This window comes from Girardinichthys multiradiatus, chromosome X (assembly GCF_021462225.1).
Source record: "Girardinichthys multiradiatus isolate DD_20200921_A chromosome X, DD_fGirMul_XY1, whole genome shotgun sequence".
In the NCBI taxonomy this organism is placed as follows: domain Eukaryota; kingdom Metazoa; phylum Chordata; class Actinopteri; order Cyprinodontiformes; family Goodeidae; genus Girardinichthys; species Girardinichthys multiradiatus.
In genome coordinates, this window is record NC_061817.1 from 22,568,004 (window position 1) to 22,582,704 (window position 14,701).

The window sequence follows — 14,701 nt, forward strand, 5'->3', positions numbered from 1 at the left end:
TCTTTCTGGCTTCCAACTGATCCAACTCTCCACCAGGTAATGATCGGTGGACAGCTCAGCTCCTCTCCTCACCCAAGAGTGCAAGATATGCGGCTGAAGGTTCAAAGACACAACTGCAAAGTTGATCATCAACCTTCAGCCTAGGGTGTCCTGGTGCCAAGTACTCTGATGAACACCCTTATGTTTGTACATGGTGTTAATTATGGACAATCCATGACTGACACAAAACTCAAATAACGAGACACAAAGTTCAGATCAGGGAGGCCATTCCTCCCAATCAAACCCCTCTAGGTGTCGCTGTCATTTCCCACATGGGCGTTGAAGTCCTCCAGCAGAATGACCGAGTCCCCAAGATGGGCACCATCCAGCACCTCTGACAGGGACGCCAAGAAGTCCGGGTACTCAGCACCCCTGCTTGGCCCGTAAACTGAAACAACATTCAGAGACCTCTCCCCAACCCGAAGGTGCAGAGATTTGACCCTCTTGGGGTTTACCCTATTCACTGGGGTAAACCCCAACAAACAAACCCACCCCAGCCCGCCGTCTCTCCCCGCGGACCACTCCAGAGTAGAAGGGAGTCCAACCTCTCTCAAGGATGTGGGTAACAGAGCCCACGCTGTGCGTGGAGGTGAGCCGATATATCTCAATGTCCCACACAAACTCGGGTTCCTTCCCCCACAGCGAGATAACATTCTACGTCCCTAGAGCCAGTTTAAGCATCTGTAGATTGGGTCGTTGAGGCTTTCGACCACCTCTCAATCCTCTTTGCAACGGTCTCTCATGTATTTGTAATTGTATATATGATTTTCATATTTATAAACAATTTTAAAATTACCTTTTGAACATTTTTACATTTTGTCAAGCTATAATCACAAACATCTCAGTATGTTTTTATTGTGATAGACCAATGTGAACAAACACATAAGTGTCAAGTGGGAAAAAAATGGTTTTAATTATTTTTTTACAAATTAAAATAAAAGTGCTGCTTGCATCTGTATCGTATGACGGAAACTGGACATCACCCTTAACACACCATACCGACCATGAGATAGTGGTGGCAACATCTTGATGTGGGGATGCTTTAACTCAGCACTTATCAATAAGAATGTCAGAGCTGATAGGAAGATGGATGGAGCTAAGACAAGGCACACAAGGCATGCTTGGAAAACAACATGTTAACAGCTCCAAAGGACTTGAGACTGGGTTAGTTCAACAACCTCAAACATATTTTCAAAGGAATGGTTGAAATCAATGCATGCCTATTCTATTAGAATGGCACATTCAAAGTCCATACTAAACTCCAATTGAGAATCAGTGGGAAAACCAGAAAATTGGGTACAAATTTCAGTCTCTAGATGTGTAAAGCTGGTAGAGACATAACCTAAAAGATCTGCAGCTGTAACTACAGCAAATGGTAGCTCTACAAAGAATTGACTCATCAGGGCTTTTCAAATTTCTATACATAAAAAATTAAAAAAAACGCTCACAATCATCAATTAAGCGTTTGTGTTGGTTAATAAAATAAGGAGAATCACATTTAATCAAAATAAATCCATTAAAGTTTGTGGCTTTAAAGTGCCTTGCAAAAGAGGTACACTGTAGTTGCATTGTTAAATAAGTGTTGACAATATTAAGCAAATGGAAACAGTTACAAAAAGAAAAGTGATTGTGAAATCTGATACAGTCTCAGCAATGTTCCTGCAGATTTGCTAAGCAGAATATTTACCATCTGTTTATGATGGTCTAAATAAACTCATGTGTCCAACTCTGTTCAACAACTGCTTTCATAAATTTAACAGTTTCTTAACCCACTGTAATTTTTTTTGGTTTTGGGTTGTGAACTGCTGTGTAATCTGACCTTGCGTACGTAGCTGACAGCATCCTCCTCGGTGTACACTTCCGCGCTGACTCCTCCCCTGCGGCGACGGGCCTTGACAACTGGGTTCGGAGGTGGAGGAGAAACATCATCGTCGTGAGAGTCTGACTGGCTATTAGACTTCTGTCGTGCCATAATCTGCTTGCATTCTTCCTGTAAAATCAGAGAGATAAAGATGTTATGATGCCATTGTCTCGGGTAGCTGAACAGGAAGAGAAAATTCAAGCAGGGATCGTCTTGCTCCAAGATAAGCACAACAGACAGCGAAGACATCAGAGACCCAGGAGGCCTGTGGCTGGCTGTGGTTCTAAACCCTGAACACAGTGGGTGATAAGTTATTGACTGCTTTCTTGATTAAAACATTAGCATACGAACTCAATTAAATCACCATAGCCTTGACAGTATATGAGAGAGTTTCAAGACACAGTGGGGTAATAATTTCTGCAAAAGCAGCGATTGCTCAGTCTTCATGTACAGGTCCTTCTCAAAAAATTAGCATATTGTGATAAAGTTAATTATTTTCTATAATGTAATGATGAAAATTTAACATTCATATATTTTAGATTCATTGCACACTAACTGAAATATTTCAGGTCTTTTATTGTCTTAATACGGATGATTTTGGCATACAGCTCATGAAAACCCAAAATTCCTATCTCACAAAATTAGCATATTTCATCCGACCAATAAAAGAAAAGTGTTTTTAATACAAACAACGTCAACCTTCAAATAATCATGTACAGTTATGCACTCAATACTTGGTCGGGAATCCTTTTGCAGAAATGACTGCTTCAATGCGGCGTGGCATGGAGGCAATCAGCCTGTGGCACTGCTGAGGTCTTATGGAGGCCCAGGATGCTTCGATAGCGGCCTTTAGCTCATCCAGAGTGTTGGGTCTTGAGTCTCTCAATGTTCTCTTCACAATATCCCACAGATTCTCTATGGGGTTCAGGTCAGGAGAGTTGGCAGGCCAATTGAGCACAGTGATACCATGGTCAGTAAACCATTTACCAGTGGTTTTGGCACTGTGAGCAGGTGCCAGGTCGTGCTGAAAAATGAAATCTTCATCTCCATAAAACTTTTCAGCAGATGGAAGCATGTAGTGCTCCAAAATCTCCTGATAGCTAGCTGCATTGACCCTGCCCTTGATAAAACACAGTGGACCAACACCAGCAGCTGACACGGCACCCCAGACCATCACTGACTATGGGTACTTGACACTGGACTTCTGGCATTTCCTTCTCCCCAGTCTTCCTCCAGACTCTGGCACCTTGATTTCCGAATGACATGCAGAATTTGCTTTCATCCGAAAAAAGTACTTTGGACCACTGAGCAACAGTCCAGTGCTGCTTCTCTGTAGCCCAGGTCTGGGGAATGCGGCACCTGTAGCCCATTTCCTGCACACGCCTGTGCACGGTGGCTCTGGATGTTTCTACTCCAGACTCAGTCCACTGCTTCCGCAGGTCCCCCAAGGTCTGGAATCGGCCCTTCTCCACAATCTTCCTCAGGGTCCGGTCACCTCTTCTCGTTGTGCAGCGTTTTCTGTCACACTTTTTCCTTCCCACAGACTTCCCACTGAGATGCCTTGATACAGCACTCTGGGAACAGCCTATTCGTTCAGAAATTTCTTTCTGTGTCTTACCCTCTTGCTTGAGGGTGTCAATAGTGGCCTTCTGGTCAGCAGTCAGGTCGGCAGTCTTACCCATGATTGGGGTTTTGAGTGATGAACCAGGCTGGGAGTTTTAAAGGCCTCAGGAATCTTTTGCAGGTGTTTAGAGTTAACTCATTGATTCAGATGATTAGGTTCATAGCTCGTTTAGAGACCCTTTTAATGATATGCTAATTTTGTGAGATAGGAATTTTGGGTTTTCATGAGCTGTATGCCAAAATCCTCCGTATTAAGACAATAAAAGACCTGAAATATTTCAGTTAGTGTGCAATGAATCTAAAATATATGAATGTTAAATTTTCATCATGACATTATGGAAAATAATTAACTTTATCACAATATGCTAATATTTTGAGAAGGACCTGTATTTGCACACAAATACGGACCACTGCTATTACATTTCAAGTCTTTAGCTTGAGTGCATAAATCTGCCGCACAGTAGTTAATATGATAAAGAGATGTTATTAGTCAACCTTTTGTGCCATAATTTGCTTTGTTTTGCCACAATATTATGTATAGGTCCTGTTTGCAGTTGCTTGTCCAATGTTTCTTTAGTTTACTTACATCTATGGCCAGAGCTGGCCATAGGTGTACGTTTTTTTATTTTAACTGTTGGAAAACTAACCTTATTAACAAGAAGTCAACAGTATTTGTGATTTTACTGTAAGCGATAATAAAGACTGAATAAATATTTGTATAAGGAGAAATAAAACTAAAGTATTTCTTTACTTATTAAGGAACGGTGTAAATAACAAATTTATTTTATGCAGTCTTTGGTCATCGCTGACTTCTCTTTGCAATCCCATGGTGTATGAAAATGATTATTTTCCAACATACACTGTGATTTATAATGGTCCTTCACCTGTATTATTCTCAACAAGATCAACATTGTTTAAAAGTCTTGAGTCAGTCCTCACTTCTTTGTTTTCCTTTCCGAGGAGCATGAAATACTTGTAATTATTTCAAGTGGTCATGATCAGGGTGCAAAGGTGGTGCAGAGGTAGAGGTAGACCTTAAGTCCTCATTGCAGCCTGTCATGGGTTCGAATCCCAGCCCGTTGACTTTTACTGCATGTCTACCCCCTCTCTCCGCACCCCTGTCAGCTCACTTTCAGAAAAATAAAGGCCACTAGTGCTGCAAAAAACATTATAAAAAAACAGTTGTGATGATCATTAGTACTACAGGCTTTCCAAAGGTTTTCTTTGAGCTTTGGCTGATTTTCATTAATCAGCTTTTGTGCATACATAAATATTAAAATTATTAGGCTGCTGGGCTAAGTGGGGGCTAAACGTTAAGGACGATTTGTGTTAAACCCTCTTGCATGTTGAGAGGAACAAAAATTATAAAAAGATCTGTCATATAGCCCAAAGTACAGCTACATTAAACACTTAATGATCTTTGGTGGTTGAAATGTGCATGTTACTCAGAGTTATTGACATCATGGTACTCAAGCAAGGTTTTAATGCTACTTTCATTTTAAGGCAATAACAATAATCATAGAAAATGTTATCATGTCAGCCATTAAAACCAGGAAACACCTTATCCGTAAGCGGGATGAAACCATAACATTCCCCTCAAGGTTCTCATGACATTTTCAAAGCCACCCATGCCTATTATGAACCACTGTGTATCTAACTAAGTAAATTAAACTTGAAACAGATCAATAAACTAAACTAAAACATTGTGTATTAAATAGAAACGTCCAATGCTAAAAAATACATATTTGCTGAATCTGGCTTCTTGTTATCATTATGAATGTGGCATCCTTACGGTTTCTAAATCACTGTGATTCAGTTTTATGCCTCAAGCAGACACTCATTTTACTGTTCAGCACAGGCAGAAGAACGGAAGAAAAGAAATAAAGAGGAAACAACTTATGTTGGTCTGAAAACACCATAAGAAGAGATCGAACCAGAGATAAGTGCATTTTGGACTGTTTTTAGATCTGTCCTTAAACACTGTAACAATTTTTCAAGTTAGAAAGTCTACAACCAATTCATTAGCTTGGACTTTAACTCAGCCTTTGAAATAGTACCCAATGACTTTGTTCATTTTTTTAATCACTGCATCTCTCCATTTCACTGCCTCCCTTGTTGGAATTTAAGTGTTACTCCTCCCGGACAAAAAAAACAAAAACAAACTCTCACACACTTATAAACACTAGCGAGGCAAGCAAAAATACTCCCAGGCACAAGGTTTCACGTGGTTATTGTTTATGCACAGTCGGAAACCTGAGAGAAAACACAGTCTGCAGGATGAGAGGACAATAAGACAAACTCTCCCTTACCAAAGCATGCGCGAGCAGACTGCAGAGGGAGACGGGAGATCACACAGAGATGGCTAAATTAGGATGGCTACATCTGCAATCAAGTAACTTAGTGTATCCTCAGATGAGTTGAATTTAAAAAGAAAATCATGAATGTTTCAGCTTCACAATGACATGAACTCACTAAAACAATTCTAAACATGTTTACCCAGTGACAAAACTCAGGTAGCAAACTCCAGGTTAGGTTTACCTTTAATGGTATTTACCATGGCATGTAGGGCCCCTGCTCAGGCCTGCTGTGTGTCCCCCAGCAGCATCAAGTCTCACTGTGTGCTCATGGGAATCAGCACACATAGATTTCCATCTCATACACACCTGACACACATGCCACTGTGCATCAGCATCTTCCCCTTTAAAAGCACAAGCAGGCAAGCTGGCTGGGTGAGGCAAAGAGACGAAGAGCGGCAGAGAGTCTGGTCCCCACGACGATGAAAACAATGATCACAGCAAAAAAAGAGCCCGACTCTCCATCGCTGCTGCAGCACTACTCTGTGTCGCTTCCTTTCTGCCCTCTGTCTGGCTCTCTCGCTCTCGCACTCACAATCAGGTGGCGCAGTGAGCGGGTTCTTCTTGCTGCCCTCCGTCACTATGACAACTGGGTGCCAGAAGAGTCTGATTGGAAAGACACAGCGGCTCGGCGATGCTCTTTCATCAGCGCACCCACCAGTTCTTCTGACGCCTGGTCTGCAAAATCTCTCTGATCCAAGTGAGTCAGTTAGCAGAATGGGAAACGTCACTCTCCTCGGCACACACTTCTGTTCGGACCAAATGGTGTGTCTCCATGTTGTGCACCACATTTCCTCGCTTATTTACCTGCTGTTCATGCCAGAAACTTCTTTCTGATTTTATTGTTGATCTCTACAGGATTTCCTCTTGGATTAGAGGGTCTGAAAACACCTTCGGATAGTGACGCACCAGTAGTCAAAGTCTCATCAACCCTAAGTGATTGGTAGGTTAAATATAAAAAACAAAAATCATAATATTTATCTTTTTCTCCTGGTTCAGAACTGAAAATTTACCTTTAAAGGACATAAACACTTGACAAACAGTACATTCTCTAATAAAATTTTTTGCTAGAAATTTCTTAAATTTCAGACGAAATGCTCAGAGATGCTTAGGTGAATCTTAGTTCATTAGAATAGCAGTGAAATGTTTAATTTATAGATACCTCACACACGGACTGACACATATCAAGATTTTTCTGTCATTTTTTGTGATTGTGCCTTATAGCTAATAAAAATCCAATATTCAGTTTCTAAGAAAATTATAATTGTATATATTGTATATATTTCTTATACAGGAATGTTGGCCTTGCGAAAAATGTGTCAATGTACTGTACAGTAGTTGGCCTCAATACTTGAGGACTCCTTTTACACAAATTACTGCATCCATGCTGCATGGCATGGAAGCCATCAGTCTGTGGTACTGCTGAGGCATTATGGAAGCCTGAGTTACTTCAACAGCAGCCTTTGTTGGGTCTGGTGTCTTTCATCTTCCTCTTGAAAATACAATAATAAAATGGTTCTCAAACCAGGTATTGTAACTTGTGGCAGTGTGGGCAGGTGACAAGTCCTGCTGAAAAATTTAATAATCATCTCCATTAACTTATTGGTAGAGAGAAGCATAAAGGGCTCTTAAATTTCCTGATAAACAGATATCCTCTCATTATTACTGCACCTTTTTCTACCATATTTTTTTCTTCCACTTAACTGATATGCTTGGATACAGCACTCTGTAAAAAGTCAGCTTCTTTAGCAGTGACCTCTGGGGGTGTTAATGATTGTTTACTGGGAATTCAGCAGTCTTCACTATGACTGTGTAGGGCATATCATTGCATTTTTGTATGAAAAATCCTTTCTTTATTGGTTTAATGTAATATTCCTACTTTCAGCTATTACCATCAAAATTACAAGTAAATAAATGCTTGAAATATATCACTCTGTGTGTAACGAATATATATAATGTATGAGTTTCACTTTTTGAAACTGATTTTCTAAAATAAATTAACTTTTCGATGACATTCTAATTAATTAAGATGCACTTAGATGCTTTGGTGCATAAACTGGGATAATCTTGTCATTCTTTTATTTTCAGTTGGATTCAAAACTAATACTTCTAAAAACCAACCTACAGCACATTTCATATACGACATGAAGTCAATATTTGGTCAATTTAATCTGTGAATTAAAACTAAATTTCCACAAATGAGTCACATGAGTTACAGAAAATTGGAAGGAGTAGTAAGTCTTCAAAGAAACACGGAAAACAGTATCAGCCATGGAAAAAGTCTGATCGCTGCTTCTCTACCTATAGCGTTACTTTTACAGTTTAAGTGTGAGAGTTTCTACACAGTAGGCTATATAGCTGCAGAGATGTTTTCTGACCATTTTTTTCTGCAACAACAAAGTCCATATGGAGCACATCCTATGACGCGCAATGAAAAAATGACAATCTATCAAATTTTTATTGCTGCCTATATAAAAAGATAAGCACTAGAGTGTTAATATCACACCTTCCATTCTGCTTTGTTTTCAGCTAAAAGAAACCGTGCAATTGCCCTACATTAAGCTCTCTCCCTTCGCCTGTACTCTGCTCATCTTGCGTCATCATCTGCAGCTGCGTGCCAGACAAGAGAGGACAAGGCTAGGAGAAAGATGATCGGAGACAGAGGACACCAGGACCATAATAAAAGAAAGGCTCTCTTAAAAGTGGGTGGTGGATTAGCAATAAAGTGTTAAAACACAAATCCAACCCCCCACACAGTGGCTCTAAAAAGTCACTCTTGTTAAAACCATCATCACTTCCACTCTAAACTAATTAATAGATGATGAGGCTTGTTAAAATGAATATATTCTGCTCCCTTCGTTCCCTGAATCAATTTGCACGCAGCAGATATTAACAAAAGTTATGAGTAACTCATTTAAAAAGCTGCAACTAACAATTAATAATCAGCCTGAGAACCCTACATGCACAAGAACAAAAGCACTCAACTCATCAAAACAGATTAGTTAGCTCTGGCCACAAACACTTGAAAACACAAGTTCCTCTAAAAAGTTATGTTCTGATAACAGAGAGGAAAAAAAACATACACGTCCATAAGTGGTTACCTTACATTTACCTCCTCCAGCGTCATCCACAGTTTCACTCTGCACTCCTGGGGTTGAAAGTATGTGAATGAACCAAAAACAACACACACACACACACACACAAAATCGCACGCAGGTAATGAAGCATGCAGGAGCTGATCCACCGGTGGAGCTAACAGTCTACTCATCACTCCGTTCCACACCATTACAGCACCACAATGGGGCAAATTTTCACTGCTGCGTCGGCTCTGACAGAGCTGATGATGTTCATTCTGTTCAGGGTCCAAGTTTGTCTCCCCTTATAATATAATATATAAAGTATGTTAAATGTCAAAAATGTAGTTTTCAAACTATCTATATTAGCCTTGTACTGTCAAATGACTGGGCTAAAGAGGAAATACACAACAAATTGTTGAAATGGACTTGATTCTCTTACACTGCTCAGGTCTAACCAGTCACCTGAGAAAAAATATGCTGATTGATCCACAATACAAAACGTTCAGTAAACCCCAAGAGAAATTACTACAGGTTTTGAACATTGCTTACCTGCTTTAGCTGCCGTTTCTTGCTATAATGCTTGTCTCTCACGCTAACCAAATGTTTAACAGAAGAAAACTGACAGGAGAGAATGGACAGATGTGAAAAGACAAAGAAGGACCACCGTGGAGACAAAAGCCAAGGGGTCCTGTATAACTATAGGGACCCTCAGGTGAGCCGTGGAAGAGGAGGTTTGGCTTCGGGTCATCGCGTGTAACCAGGGGTAATTTGACAAACTACTCTGCTCAAAGTGCAGTGGTGCATGGGGATACATTAACTCTATTCACTACTATAAGTTTTAAAGTCCTTATGGATGTAATTTTGCTTGTGATCTTAACCTGACCTCAAAATTCTAGACCAGTGGCACTGAAGTAATCTGTAAATGTATTACTACCTGTTGATGAACTGTCACAAGCTTCAGCATATTTTATTGGAATTGTATCCGATAAACCAACACAAAGTGGGACATAATGTTGAGGTAGAAGGAAGATAAAATATTGTTTTCTTTATTTTTAAATAAAATCTAAGCCATTTGGTGTGCATTTGTATTTAGCCTCTTTTCACTCTCATACCCCTAAATAAAATCCAGCGCAACCATTTAGCTGCAAATGCACACCTAATTAGTAGAGAAAGTTTACCTGTATATAATTTCCTCTCAGCGGTTCTATGAAGGCCTCAGAGGTTTCTTAGAGAACTTAGTGAACGAACAGTATCACGAAGACCAAGGAGCCCTGCTTCAAACGTCTTGTGATGAAGACGTAGCAAATCCGTGCAAGAAGTGGCTCTGGTCAGATGAAACTAAAATTGAACTGTCTGGCAGGTCTGTGGCGGGAAACTAACGCTGTGCATCACCCTGGACACAACATCTCCACCGTGAAACATGGCGGTGGCAGCATCATGTTGTGGAGCAGATTTTCATCACCTCCAATTTCTATTCTGTAAAATATTTCATAAACCATGTATTATTTTTCTTTCACTCCACAAGGATATCACAGTTGGTATGTCACATAAAACCCAAGAAGATAAATGTTTGTGGTTTCTCCCTGACAAAATGTGTTTAAGGGAAAAGAATAGTTTTGCAAGGCATGGCATTTAATTCAGAAAAGTACAAACATAAATAAAAGAAAACACAACAAAAATAGATTACAGTGGAGACACAACTTTCCTGACGAATCGCCTATCTCACAAACAGTCTTAATGCAGCAGGGTTGGCACATGTTTTACTCTACATGCTTCATTTAGCTTGCATTATGCCGAATAATTGCAACATGTGACTTCACTCCTGTGCTCCCTTCTCTTCAGCTCACATAGCAGAAATTAAGAGACTCACACTTAAATATAATTACACCACTTCTGTTGACTGAATCTGATAGTAGTTCATCTTAAATGATAGGTAGCAGTCATCATTACATATCAATTAAATGGCTAAAATTGATGTTTTATAGTTACATCGATAAGAAAATATGGACTTTTATGTTTTTGTTTCAAGCTATTTTTATGTTTTCCTTCCTTTCTTGTCATGACTTAGAGAAAGTTTTGTGTGTTCTTAAAGATCACAGGGTCATCATAAGTTTGTCTCATGCTTCACTCTAGGCACAATATATTTTTAATTCTCAACAACCATTTTTCCATCTCTCTCTCTTCAACATTTGAAGACTCATCTTTTCTCTCTTCTCTTTCCTCTTTTTTATACTTTTTTCTTTTTGACAGTAAAACTTGAGTGAAACTTACTCTATCTAAAACCAACACTGAAAGAAGAAACAATTTGAATTTACTAAATTAATTAGTTGCAACTTATTCAGACACTGCTGAGAGAGACCATTTTTCTCCTGCTTTAGCATCTCTACACCTGATTCCTGTGAGGTTCAGAGTGTATTTCAAATTACAGTGTATATACAGTGCTGGCCACATTAATTGGTCACCCAAGTGAACATGAGTAAAAAGTTTCAAATTGAATCTTTTATTCAAATAGCAGTATTTTCCACTGAAAAAATCTCTTCTTCGCACCATCTTGGAAGGTTATCCAGAGTCCTGGGTCATCTTGAATGCTCTCGTCTCTTCAGCTCACCTCACTGGTTTTCTCAAGGACTTAGGTCTGGGGGCTGAGATGGCCACAGGATAAGGTTGAACCTGCGTCTCGTAGTCCACTTCTATGTTGATTTATTTATTTGTTTTGGAACATTGTCCTCCAGAATGACCCAAAGAAGACTCTATGGTAGAGTCTACCAAATCTTTGTCCAAAATCTAATTTTAAAGAGATCATTATGTAAGAATGTTCCGAGGGCCTTTGGAAGAGAAAGAAGCCCACAGGATCACAGATCCTCCACTGAATTTGGCCTCAACTGTACTTCATCATTTTTTTCCACGCAATTCCAGTTAAGCAAATTCCACATGTTTATGGTTGGACAGGTAAGGATTTCACCGGACATGCTTCATTAAGAATTGCTCAGCATGTCTAACAGTTACTTTGAAACTTGGTGACTCCAAGATGCCACTCTAACATTTCCTTAACACTGAGCTTTGGAGATTTCTTTCACATTACCATGACTGTGCATAGCAGCAACATAAATATGGGTCTGTCCTCTGCAAAGTTGCCAGTTGCTAAAAGAAGTGTCTCTGGTTAATTTCATTTATAAAAACCCAGAGAAATCAAAAGTCATGAAATACTCACTAGAAGTTCCTAGAAATGTTAATAAACCTAAGAAAAACAAAGTGCTTTGAATACATTTATTTTAAAGGGTTTGTTCGGATTACCAATAATTGTGCGACTGGTAATATCGTTAACATGACATGAATTTTTTTTTTCCAGACAGAATAAGTGGACTCAAATTAAAGGTCAGATTTTCCTACATTTGATTTTATTTTGAAGTTTTTTGCACATTCTTTTTACCATGAGTTCCAATAAATTTAATTGGCGTTGTATTAGACCTATAGCTCTCAAAAATGTAGGCCTCGTTTACACCACAACGATCCATGGAAAATGGGACTTTTGTTACATTTCTGTTAACACATCTACATGACAACTTTTTGACTACAATTTCCGTTCACACAACAGTAGAGACGTGAAAATGGTTTAATTCCCCCGCCATGAAACTAGTTGGTGGTATGTACTTTGAAACTTAACAACATGCGCAAAACGTCAGGCTTATGGGGAAGCAGGATGTTTCAGGGAGAAAATGAGCACTTTGTTGGAGAACCGATGTTAGATTCAAAAGAGTCAGCAGCACAAATACGGACTCTGCAATCCAACATTGTTATTGTTGACATCTTCGTCTTCTGTGGGTTTTTAACTGGTCGACAGCCGCTATGTTATGTGCAAACGCTTTAATTACTGCTGATTTCGATCATACTGTGCATGAGCCAGGGCATCCCCATTAGAAACATAACATTTTTCCTGTCTGCACGACCGGGATGTTTTCAAACCATTGTACTCCGGAACCCATTCTCCTATTGTGCCGTTTTTAGAGAAAACGTGCGCCGTTGTCGTGTAGACCACCAGAAAACGTTGTCCTGTAAACAGGGCTTTAGCCTCATCTTATCAGAAAAACCATCAGTGTTCTATAAATAATAAATCTTTTTAATGGTTTAAATTAGCATCTTTTTATACACAACTCCAACAACACCGCTAAGATCCCAGAGAACACTGTGAAGCCTGCACATGCCTAGTGTAAGAAAACATCTGTAATGCAAGCTGCACAATTTCTGTAATCAGCAACAAATTCACAAACTTATAGTTTCAGCAGATGAAAGCTGTTACAGTTACTGTTGTGCAATATGTTTATCCACCTAAAGCAGACTGCGAGCATAATTAACTATGCACAAATGCAACATGTGCCATTAATTATGTGTCTCTTTAAAAGTGATCTTGTCAGATAAGAACTCAGTTGTGACAAAACAAATCTTGTTTTTTGTCTTTAGGTTGAACAGATGTCAAAAAATTAGGGGCTCACTTCACTGCAGCCAGAGACACACAGTACACACTGAGCTGATAGAGATGAGGGGACCAGAACACCCATCTGAAGCTTCTGTCGTACACATAAAATGCATCATTACCATGCATAAATGGGCAGGAAGAAAGGAAGCGAAGCGCTTGTCATTTTCACATTTACTCTGTCAGACTATAGACGTGTTAATGTATGAATGCAAAGGTTAAAAACAAACTATTTAGTGTGATGATAGCAATCAAGACAGAAACTGAAGAAAAAACAAGAGGCAGAAGGAAGAAAGTAAAAAAACAATCATATACAGAGAACAGATAAGACTGCATGCTCTGAATGAAATGTATCCTTCTCAGGAGTAAAATGAGGTTGGGTTTGACAAAAGGACAGAAAGATTACGCCCAGGCAATCAAATTCACACACAGAGAACCCTGACCAGATTAGAGAATAAAGTTTGTGAATACAGGATGGATCTTCGGTCTATCTATCCTCTGCTGTTGCCTAGGTTACCGCCTTTAGTGAGCGAGAGGAGTGCTGACAAGGTTGGCCCTGAGAGACGATAGAAAACCACAATCATGAAAGAGAAAAAGTGAAAAGAAATATTATGAAAAAATTTTTTTATGTTGTTTTTTGGGCTGAAAGAAACATCTTTCTAAACTAAAAATAAAAACAATCCAACACCCTGAGGTCTGCCAAATCTTGAAAATCCAGCCTTTTCTTTTATTTTCAGAAATAGCCCAACTCTACACTCAAATGTATGTGCTAATAATTTAAAAAGGATGAAATCATACAGATTATAATCTTGAGAGAAAATCCTGGACATGAAAAAGGCAAATCAAATTTAGCCCCAAAACTTACCCAGAGCTGTAGGAAAGAAAAACAGTAAGCCTCTTAAATAACTGGAACGCCACAAAAGCGTGCATGGCCTGTTTCAGCTCCATCAATGACTGACCTCATAATATTAGCCCAGATTTGGACTAGTTGACTGCAGTCGTGTTGGGCTTCTGCTGACAGTACAAGGATAGAAATGTGCAGTTTTTATTTCAACCGCTTGTACACATCAATTAATTTAAACTACATGACTGTAGAAGCTCTGCTTCATGTTACCAAAAAAGAGGCTGCTGTAATCTTGTAGTCACAGGCATGAATTACTACATTTTATTCAAGTGGTAACATGGGCAATATGGTAAATGGGGTCATGGCAGCAACCAGCTGCTCGTTGAGAAAAGTTAGAACAATGCAGGAATTTGGGGATCTCCAAAACCTTCC

General features: G+C 39.4%; 1 protein-coding gene across 1 annotated transcript in view; it reads right to left on the reverse strand.

Moving 5' to 3' along the window:
* The window catches only part of LOC124863574 (cAMP-dependent protein kinase type I-beta regulatory subunit-like), a 105,682-nt gene that overhangs the window by 82,452 nt on the left and 8,529 nt on the right, over window positions 1–14,701 (reverse strand). Inside the window, exon 3 of the mRNA XM_047358009.1 lies at window positions 1,859–2,029. Within this exon, the coding sequence (XP_047213965.1) occupies window positions 1,859–2,029 (171 nt within the window). The remainder of the gene's footprint in view (window positions 1–1,858; window positions 2,030–14,701) is intronic.